This window comes from Antennarius striatus, chromosome 8 (genome assembly GCF_040054535.1).
Source record: "Antennarius striatus isolate MH-2024 chromosome 8, ASM4005453v1, whole genome shotgun sequence".
In the NCBI taxonomy this organism is placed as follows: Eukaryota; Metazoa; Chordata; class Actinopteri; order Lophiiformes; family Antennariidae; genus Antennarius; species Antennarius striatus.
The window spans coordinates 2,123,439-2,133,613 of NC_090783.1; the positions used below are offsets into that span (position 1 = coordinate 2,123,439).

General features: G+C 44.3%; 2 protein-coding genes across 3 annotated transcripts; both read left to right on the forward strand.

Annotated features, from left to right (window-relative positions):
• Positions 1–361: 361 nt before the first annotated feature.
• txndc11 (thioredoxin domain containing 11) lies at positions 362–7,567 on the forward strand. Of its 2 annotated transcripts, XM_068321576.1 has the most exons (13): positions 362–709; positions 1,334–1,430; positions 1,522–1,641; positions 1,823–1,920; positions 2,009–2,138; positions 2,236–2,329; positions 2,417–2,526; positions 2,616–2,819; positions 3,916–4,603; positions 4,731–4,921; positions 5,010–5,122; positions 5,225–5,305; positions 6,086–7,567. In XM_068321576.1, exons 1-13 carry the CDS (start codon positions 585–587, stop codon positions 6,606–6,608), a joined length of 2,574 nt encoding a protein of 857 aa, XP_068177677.1. In that variant the 5' UTR covers positions 362–584; the 3' UTR covers positions 6,609–7,567. The 2 variants fall into 2 exon arrangements, with proteins under 2 accessions (XP_068177677.1, XP_068177679.1); XM_068321578.1 differs by lacking the exons at positions 2,236–2,329; positions 2,417–2,526.
• Positions 7,568–9,202: 1,635 nt separating this feature from the next.
• Positions 9,203–10,003, forward strand: LOC137599667 (LITAF domain-containing protein-like). The gene is made up of 3 exons (XM_068320648.1): positions 9,203–9,286; positions 9,388–9,517; positions 9,790–10,003. Exons 1-3 carry the CDS (start codon positions 9,247–9,249, stop codon positions 9,959–9,961), a joined length of 342 nt encoding a protein of 113 aa, XP_068176749.1. The 5' UTR covers positions 9,203–9,246; the 3' UTR covers positions 9,962–10,003.
• The last annotated feature ends 172 nt before the right edge of the window (positions 10,004–10,175 follow it).

The window sequence follows — 10,175 nt, forward strand, 5'->3', positions numbered from 1 at the left end:
GATGATTTTTTAAAAATGCTCATTGTAAGATGAATATTTTTATTTTAACCCAGGAATGTATAGTATTCCACTTTTAAAAGTGATTTATTTGAACCTGTCCAGGATCAGTCCAATACCGCCCCCTAGAGTCCAGTTGGTGCCACTGCTGCCTCCGTAACAGTTAGGGACTGTCTGAAAAGAGCACACTGGACGTTACACACGAAAATTACTACACACGTATTTACCGCAGACAAACCAGAACTTAATCATTCACAGTAGTTTATTTACTCATAATATGAGATTATATGAATTTTAACTGTGATATTTTAATGTTTTCTTGTGACACCATTAAACGTCTAGTGCTCGACAACACTTTACCCTCTCTCCCTTACGTCATTGTTGCGGAAGTGAAAAGTCTACGTGGGGAAGAAAGGTTGGTCCGGCAGCGTTTGAATCCCCTCCACACCGAAAACACTGATGTCCAATCCAGGTTAGCTCAGTCCTCCCGTCAAACCGGTCCTCCTCCCCGCCCCCGTCAGGCAAATGGAGTCGGTGAGCGGCAGCCGGGGCTTATAAATGGGACGGAGAGGCGACGACAGGCGGTAATGCTGCGCCGGGTGCGACAGTCTCTCCGGCAGGTGCTGTTCCTAATGGCCCGGCGACCGGGGCTCCTATGCGGGGCGATCCTGCTCGGCGTGCTGCTCGTATTAGCCGTCAAATTCACATGCAGGTAGGAGTCAGCAGCCCCGAAAACAGCTCCAGTTAGTATTCTACATTTTTAATCAGGCATGCATGAAACCTCCTAAACAACACCGGATGTATTATGGCCTGAATTAGTGAGAGGTTGGTTGTCATTCCCTGCACTGGTGACACAGCTGATGTGGACCTGACGTGTCGGTTCACCATAAGACGATTAACCGACACTGTAAACCGATTACACAGCGTGTAGATCCCTTAAACGTCGCCATTTAACGTGTTTAAAAAATGTCCCTGAACGCAACACGTTCACCTCCCTGAGATCAAGACATGCAGAGCTGAAATAACCTCCATAAAGTCAGTAGTTGGTTGATAAATGGCAGAAAAGTCAATCATTAATGCCGATTCCATGTTTTCACAGGAAAGGATTGGTTTTTCTTCTTCCTTCAGGAATCGTGTTAGTCAAAACATTGCATATTATTGTGTTTTCTACTTGGCAGATTCTTTTTATTTCCCATCCTGAGGCTGAAGAACACTGAAGAACACGCTGACCTCAGTTTGCATTTGAATTCAAATTGCAGTCAAATGATCTGGGTCACGCCTCGCCACCTAACTGTCCACCTGGGTCTGTTTGACCTCACCTCTTGTCTTCCTGCAGCCGTGCTAAGAACGTGGTGGCAGCGGCTCGGCCTCCGGTCCGATTCTTCTCCTCCGAGGCGCCGGTGGTGGACTTCTACTTTGGTCAGCTCGACCAGGTGAGATTCAAAGACGTGGATATGTGAAACACGCAGCTGCAAGTGTAGTGATCTATAACAGATAACGCTGCCGCAACACTTTTCCCTCCAGGTGGACCGTATCCGGAGCATGGCGGAGGTGTCCCTCATCTTCTTCTACGCGCCGTGGTGCGCTCATTCGATGGCGGCGCGGCAGGAATTGCAGCAGGTTGCTAAGAGGCTGGCCAAGCAGGTACAGAATGTCTGAGGACGCAAATTGAGTCATGACATCGATCTAAATGTTTTTCAACCTGAGAAACTCTCCCAAGATAAGAGATAATTTCTTCATGTGGGAACATCTCTCTCCCTCTCTTTTTCTGACACATGATGAAGAACGATAACCCGTATTTCCTCTCTCACCCACTCAAACTCAGGTACGGTTCTTGGCGGTGAACTGCTGGTGGAATCAGGGGAAATGTAGAAAGCAATACCGCTTTTTCCACTTCCCCATCATCCACATGTTTTATCGGAGGTGAGGCATCTCATTTCTGCAAAGTTTCTGCAAAGAAACCCGGAAATGATTCCATGCATTTTCTTTCCTATGTGCTTTTGTGCTGCAGGTTCGGGCCGATAGAGTACAGAGGTCCAATCGTGGCTCCGTATGTGGAGAGTTTTATCCTCAGAGTCATCACACCTCTCATTTACCTCCCATCTCCATCCAGCCTCAAAGAGTTCCTCTCCTATCACGAGGTATGAACGTCTCCAGGCCGTCTGACTGGGAGCTGTTGTTTGCCGTCTTCCTTTTAATAAGACATCGTCTACATGTGATGTTGGCTCTCATTTTTAGCCTCGAGTGGTGGGTTTCTTCCAGTTTAACTCCTCTCCTCAGCCTCCGGGGTACATCACGTATCTGTCCTCTGCCCTGCAGGCGCTAAGAAGGGGTAAAATCTTAACTCCAATGTAAAGGTGGTTAAGAAATGGCTATTTTTTATCATATTTTTTATATTAACTTATATATTCCGGTGCAGATTTTCAAGGTGTTGTACGTTTCGGGGTTGTAACCAACAAACATGTAGCAGAAGCCATTTCACTCCAAGACGAATCGGTTTACCTCCACAGAAGATTTAACAGGTCTTTGGTAGGTGAAGTCGTGGTGTCACAGACAGATGCTACAGAAAATACCGCTCTACAAGATGTAAGAACATGCTGAATCTTTTCTTCCGTCAGATTTTCCCTCGAAGGGAGCTCAACTTCACATCGGAAGCCATCTGTCGCTGGGTGTTTGAACACAGCGAGACTGTCCTCAGATGGCTTCAGCCTCCGGGGACAAAGTCCCACCTCCTGGAGCAGGAGCTGACCAAAGGCCCGGCGCTGCTCCTGTTCCTGCCACACAATCCCCTCGGATCCGGTCCCAGTCCCCTCCTGCAGCAGGTGAGCAGCAACGGACGCGTCGACTAGATCCAGTATCCTCAGCGCGTACATTTTAGCTAAGTATCTTATTTGCTAGCATCTCCTGGATGCTAATCATACACCAACCATGAAGCAGTGCAATACTGTGGATAATGATTCTAGACCACATGTTTCAAACTCAAGGCATGGGGGCTAAATGTGGCCCACGAGAGCATGAAAGGTCAAGAGTGTCTAAAAATAAATAGGTCAAAAGTGTGCTTTGACCAAAAACTACATTTCCCACAATGCAGTAATTCAGCCCATTTTAACTCTGACTAAAACATTTTTGAACAAAGTTAACGTCCTAACTTGTGTTTGATGTTATTTTTCTTTTATTCATTGATAGTTTGATCCTTGATTGATGGATTTCTGTGGGTTTAATAAACTGATAAAAGGATTTATGTTATGAGTAACATACTGTTTGTAACTTGAATAAGTCATAAATTCAGTTATTTAACATTAAGGAGTAGTAACATTTATTTTACATTACATTGAGTTACATTTAGTTACATTTATTAGTTACATCTGGCCCTCTGAGGACAGACGTTATGCTGATGTGGCCCCTCGGTGAAGATGAGTTTGACACTTTGACCCTTGAGCCTGTGACACTTGTGGTGTACCACAGGGTTCACATCCAGGTCCACTGGTTTTTGCTTTCATATTAATGAATTCTGTTCATTACTGAACTTTATATTTTTGTGGGTGTTGATGGAACTACTTCAGACTGACAGAGTACACATTAGATTTTATCCAGCTTTAATAAAGTGTGCATCGTAAACCCAGTTTGGCTGCTCACAGGTATTCAAACATCATGCTCCTTTTGAAACAAAGCATGTTTTATATCATACATTTCCTTTTGGTGTGTTTTCTTCACTTCTTTTTAAATTAGAATCACAATTCAATATAAAATACCAGAAATAAAAAGGCTGATTTGGGAATTCCAGCTAATATTGGTACATAAGTCACGGCTCCCCAACCCTATTGGCCACATTATTCATAAATAAGATCTTAAGTGTGTATGCTGATGACACCTCACTAGTGTTGTGATGATTATTAGTGATTTTCTTTCGTCTTCCAGGTTGCTGACGTTGCTGTGCGTTATCACTCCTGTGACAACACCGACCGCTTGAGCTCGGACGACGGCGCCGCCTCCCGTTCGCTCTGCTGCCAGTCGGTTCCTCTCCCAGACTCCAGCACCAGGATGTGTGAAGTCTGCCTCAAGACGTCTCCCACAATCCCTGGCAGCTCGTCGTCGTGCTGCTGGTTCCCCTCCGTGGCTCAGGAAGGCGACGTGTTGCAGCCTTACGTCAGAGACTGTTGCCTCAAGCGAGAATCTGCCTCTGCCTCCGTAAACAACTCCACTTTGTCGAGTTGCGGCAACTTTCTGAGCAACTACAGCCCGTTTGGTCAATACAGCGCCTGCTGTCGACAAAAACGACCTCATCTCGACGAATCGCATGCGGACACGCGAGAGGTCCCCCTTCCTCCGTCGTCCGGCGCTCAGCAGCGGGAAGACGACAGCATCACGGGGCTCCAGTGTCAGACCAACCGCACGCTCAGGTTTTACCTGCTGGACGTCGCTCTCAACTGGGCTCTGGCGGTGAGGCTGGGCGCCGGGGGCAACGCCAGCGCTCCTCTTCACCAGAACGCCGGTTCGAACGACGACCGGAGCGGCGACGGCTCTTTTGCAACCATCGTGAACCTGAAGGATGAGGTTCACTACGTTCTCCACCGCAGCCCAGCAGCCACACTGACCGAGTCTCTGGGTAAGGCGGCAGGACGGTGGGTCAAACACTCACCGGGGGACGATTGAACACGTTGAACACAGAACGGTGCTTTTGTTTGAGTAATTCTTCTCCTAATTCTGTTTTTTCACTCCGTTTCCCATCAAAGAGACCTTTATCAGGAACTTTAGCGCCCCCTACAGCCTGCTGCACAGACACCTGGTGGGAGAGGAAGTCAGGAAAGGAGTGGAAGAGGAAACCAGGCATGAAGACGATCGCCAGCAGTCGCCGCCGCCGCGCCTCCTCGTCACGGAGGTGACCACCTCCTCTTTCCTACCGATTGTCATGGACATCCACAAGGTGAGTCGTGCAGCCAAGCGACTATTTTCACAAGAGGAAACGTGTGTGTGTGACGTGTGTGTGTGTGTGTGTGTCTGTTCTCCTGCAGGACGTCCTGTTGTTCTACTACACCCAGTGGTGCGGCTTTTGTTCCGTTCTCAACCACATCATCCTCCAGCTGGCCAGACTGTTACAGGCCAACGGCACCGTCACTGTGGCCAGGTGTCGTGTGTGTGTGTGTGTGTGTGTGTGCAGCAAACTGACAGAAATAAAACGTCACCTGACTGGAACAGTGTTCTAACACAAACAGACTTTTTCCTGCAGGGTGAACGTCGCACGTAACGACCTTCCGTGGGAGTTCATGGTGGATCACGTCCCCTCCATTCTTCTCTTTCCCAAGTACAGGTGAGAGGAACCGATGAAACGTTTTCTGAACCCTGAAGCTGGATGTGATTTTGAGAATTTTCTGTAATTTAAAGCTTTTAAATGGAGGAGGATTTACTGATTTGCTTCATCTAATATGAAAGTAGACTTCAGGGTTTAATCTGATGGTCACACAGAACAATTTGAAGACGTCACATGTGTCAAACTCAAGGCCCGGGGGCCAAATGTGGCCCATCTCAGCATTTAATGTGGCCCGAATGAGCATAAAAGGTCAGAGTAAAAATAAATAGGTCAAAAGTGTGCTTTGACCAAAACTACATTTCCCACAATGCAGTATTCAAGCCCATTTTAACATTTACAACAACATTTTGAACAAAGTTAATGTCCTAACTTGTGTTTGATGTTATTTTTCTTTATTGATTGATAGTTTGATCCTTGATTGATGGAGTTCTGTGGGTTTAATAACCTGACAAATTAAAAGGAGTTAAGTTAGAACAGAGACACAAGAAAACATAGTTTTTCTGTGTAACTGTAATGTTTGTAACTTGAATAAGTAATAAATTCAGAGTTTATTTAACATTAAGGAGTAGTTACATTTATTTTACATTAAATTGAGTTACATTTAGTTACATTTATAAGTTACATCTGGTCCTCTCAGTGAAACCTTTCTCACCTTTTTATGGACAAAAAAATAACAACCTCAATGCTTTTTTATAAATTTATTTTGTATTTCAACACAATATTGTCAAAGAATTTTTGTCAGAATTGTTTTAATTCCCTTTTTTCCTGCTTCTCATCAAGAAAACATTTCAGCGTGAAGTTTCCTGACCAGCTGCCCATCACATTACCCAACCTCCTTCGCTTCATCCTGCAGCACGCCGGCTCGGTGCAATACACCGACAAACCGGTGCCGGCTGAGACAGAGGCTCCGGGACCCGGCGCCGTCTTCCGTGCTGAGTTCCTGGAGCTCCAGCATGAGGTTCAAACGTTGCGTCAGGCCCGGGAACGCCTCTCCCAACAGTTGGCGCAGCTGTGGCGAGACAACAGGCGTCTGAACTTTGACGCACGCATCTTAGAGGCCCAGAATGCCGAGCTGCGTCAGGAGAGGCAGAACCTGGAGGAGCAGCATCGCGAGAAGAGCCGACAGCTCGGGGAGGCGGTGAGGCGGCTGCAGGAGCTGGCGGACGCATCGGAGGACCTGCTGAATGAGAACACGCTCCTCAGGGCCCTGCTGGTGGCGCTCAAGGACAGGGCGGAGACTAAAGACCAGGCGGAGGCGGAGCTACAGGTGGAGGAGGAAGAACGAAGCCACATGGCCTCCTGAGGAGAATCCTGAGAAGAGGAGGTGGAATTGTTGCAGAGAAAATGAAATAAATAAGAAGAGGTCACGTTGACCTCATGAGGATGAAGTGACGGTTTTAACCGGGCAGAAAAAAACAAACTTCAACTGCTGATAAGGGAGGAAAAATAGAAAGGAATCACACTAAAGAGTGGCTTTCAATGCGTTCAAGTGCTGTGAGGACTGTGGGATTATCCACTCTTGTGAACACTAGATTGGAAATTCAGTGCCAACTGTCCACTTTAAACTACTCAGTTCTGATGCTGCGTTTACATAAATGTTTTTTTTTTTGTGTTGAAGAATTAAGACGTAACCTGAGTTAAACGTGACACACACACCCTGCAGCCAAATTCTCAACCTTTCCTGTGCAAAGAAATTTAAACACAACTTCATTAAAAAAAATTAATTCACAGCTTGTTTTATTCACAAATTTGCTCAATTATTTTTTTTTAATTGAGATTTTTGCACATTTAACACATTTTAATCCCACTTTTCATGTGAAACCACCTGATATGAACCCCACTCTACGTGGTGTTTTTCAACATAAAAGTCTTCCGACAAAAGGAAGCATAATGAAGGATGCTAAATACCCCTTGTGGGGCAAGAAGAGGAAGTGGAATTCCTAACTTTTGTGGAATTTTAAAAAAAGCTTTTTATTTATTAGAAGAAAGGGAACACAGGAGTGTGAATTTATGAGGAAACAAAGGAATATTGGAAAAGCAGAATTTGGCTGCAGGGAGAAAAATAGGGCTACTAATGCAGCTGACGTGGCGTCTGCTCACGTCTGAAGCTGAGGATCGGAGAAGAGTCGATTCTCCGACGCGGATCTATTTTTTCAGGAATCGCTGACTCACTAAAATATTTTTATGTAACTATTCAGGTATTAAAAATGAGATGCTGCAATTATTTACATGTGAAATCTTTCACCTGTTTTTACTGATTAAAAATCTTCCCTCTTCTTTGTTCTCTGGTGTTTTATTCTAGTCTTGGGATGTGGTGGCAAAAATATACAAATCTTAAAATGCTAAAATAAACATACAGTCAACACCCTGGACATTATAACAGAATGAGATGGACACAGCTGCTTTATTCATTGGTCGTTTGACTGTTCAGTGGCTTTTGCGCCAACATAACGCTATTAATTTTATTTAAAAAATCAGTATATTCTTGTTACAGAAACAGTTGACAAGAAGAATTTTCAAAGCCATGCGTATACCTTTATTGAGAACTGAAATCAAGAGCTGACGTCTATCTCTTTTGCATGGTTTCATTGATAATAACCAAAACTGATTTAGTTCTTGCTGCTTACAACAGCTTTTAGGCATTCCAAGTTTTATTTTCTGTCTGTTTTAATCACATTATGCACATGTGTTGTTCTCCTCTAATGGAGGCAACACTATGAATAACAACACAATTCAAGGACAAACCCTCTCAGGGGTCATCCTGAGGTGACGCCGGCACCAGAAAGGAGACCTGTGGTCATCTCCACCCAGACTCTCGTCCTGCGGGGAGCCCAGTTGAAGTTCTGTTGGGAGGCCTGGTTCAGTATCAGGGGTCAGCAGCCTCGGTTGCCATGGGTAACCCCTGTCCTCCAGCAAAAAGCTATCAAAGTCTCAGACATCAAAGTGTCAATTGATGTGTAGTGGATATATTAGAGTGGATTTAAGGATGGAAACGGGCGAGTTATTGCAATTCTCTAGGCTACCGACCACGTTACAGTCTATCGTTCAGGTGAGACTCGTCTCACATCTGTGAGTCAGGAACCGACATCAGAAATGTAGTCTGTAGCATCACACCTGATCTGGATAGATGTTAGTTTATCTCTGATTCAGTCTTTAACATGTTGAAACAGTCAATCTACATGTAGCTGCACATTTAAGTCGCGATTGGACTTCCTGTTCACATCATCAGCCTCATTATGTGAGGGAGCCTTGATGGGAATGTGGGTGCATCAATGCAGATCACATTTCCACATCATTCACCTGCAATCCTGTGGAACTCCTTGACGATTTTGAGGCGCACTGAGCATCTCCCACATTGTATAGAACACTAGAATGCTACAGATTTGAGGACGGATGAGGTCGTGCATGTGCGTGTGTGTGTGTGTGTGTGTGTGTGTGTGTGTGTGTGTGTGTGTTTTATAATCCTGAACCATGGTAAAACGCCGGGTTTCTGGAATAAACCCTGCACTAGACCAGGTTAGCTTAAGAGTCTGTTACTATGGTAACAAACCCAGAGGTTCTGTTACCTCACTTCCTGAAACAGGTCAGGGTTACTCCTCTGACTCTGGGTTAAATTACCTCCCTTTGTGAAACCGGTAATCCTGGGTTTCTCTCATTTGAGGATTAATTTACCCAGGATTTAACTAAACCTGCATTGTGAAACGGACCCACTATCTCTCACTTGATGCGTACGTTTAAACATTAAACCTCATCTTCCTCCTCACAGAACCAGAACCACCTCATTTAAATTACAATTATTATATTTAATACCCATATTTTGTCTTCTTTAATCCAAACTCATCAACTCAGTTAACTTTACGATCATATTCTATTTACTTATGTCGTTATTATGTATAAAAAAAAACACATTTTATAACCTATATATTTATCTTTGCTGTGAAATGTTTACAGGAATAATGGCATTTCCACAAGTACAACTTGGTGAGTCTGTATTATTTGTACACATTTAATATAATGCATTTGTATTTCCTATAATGAGAGATATTCACCTTCTCTAACCCCCTCCCTGCTCTTCCTTTCAGCGCCCCCCCCGTTGGAAGACAGCCCCGCCCAGATCTTCTGTCCTAAGTGTCGACAGACGGTCCTGTCCGAGGTGGAGTACTCCTCCGGTTTGCTCACCTTCCTGGTCTGCTCAGGACTCTGCATCTTTGGGTGAGAAGCATCATTTCCTCCATGCAACAGGAATCTGCTGTCATGCTAATGTGATCATGTGAAACATATGATTAAGATTAAAAGAAACACACATTTGACTGATATTCACTCAGAAACTCTTTGGATGAATCTTTTTCCCAGGTTTTTAAAAAAAAACAAAACATACACAATCTTTCATTTTTAAAAAAAATAAAAAATTCAGTTCTATTCAGACTAACATGCACCACGTTGTATAAATAATAAAAACTCCTGTCTGCTACTTTCCTCTCCAGCTTCGGTTGTGGTTGCTGTCTGATCCCGTTCTGTGTGAACCAACTGAAAGACGTCATTCACACCTGTCCTACCTGCAAGACTCAACTTGGGTCCCACAATCGTTTATTCAACGGCACCAGACCTTTTCAGTTTGGTTGGATGGCTACAAGACACCTCGCACCCCTTCCATAACTGAGGATTCTGATTGAAGGAGTCTTGTCCTCCAATTATAAGTTAGCAGCTCTTAAAACTGGAAGGAAATTAATGTCAAAATGAACGGAATTTAAATTTATTTCATGATCAAAATCCAGATTCATGCTTTGTATTTGTACAAAATTGTAATGATTTTTAAGATTAATTTGGAGTTTTGGTTCTACTTTTTGATCCTCTGTCAAAACCTTTAATG

Bases quoted from the DNA above. Each gene is read 5' to 3' on its own strand.
- txndc11 (XM_068321576.1), top strand. From the start codon at position 585: ATGCTGCGCCGGGTGCGACAGTCTCTCCGGCAGGTGCTGTTCCTAATG. The intron at 710-1,333 runs GTAGGAGTCAGC...GTCTTCCTGCAG, and splicing joins GCCGTCAAATTCACATGCAG to CCGTGCTAAGAACGTGGTGG. The intron at 1,642-1,822 runs GTACAGAATGTC...ACTCAAACTCAG, and splicing joins CTAAGAGGCTGGCCAAGCAG to GTACGGTTCTTGGCGGTGAA.
- LOC137599667 (XM_068320648.1), top strand. From the start codon at position 9,247: ATGTTTACAGGAATAATGGCATTTCCACAAGTACAACTTG. The intron at 9,287-9,387 runs GTGAGTCTGTAT...TCTTCCTTTCAG, and splicing joins ATTTCCACAAGTACAACTTG to CGCCCCCCCCGTTGGAAGAC. The intron at 9,518-9,789 runs GTGAGAAGCATC...TTTCCTCTCCAG, and splicing joins TCAGGACTCTGCATCTTTGG to CTTCGGTTGTGGTTGCTGTC.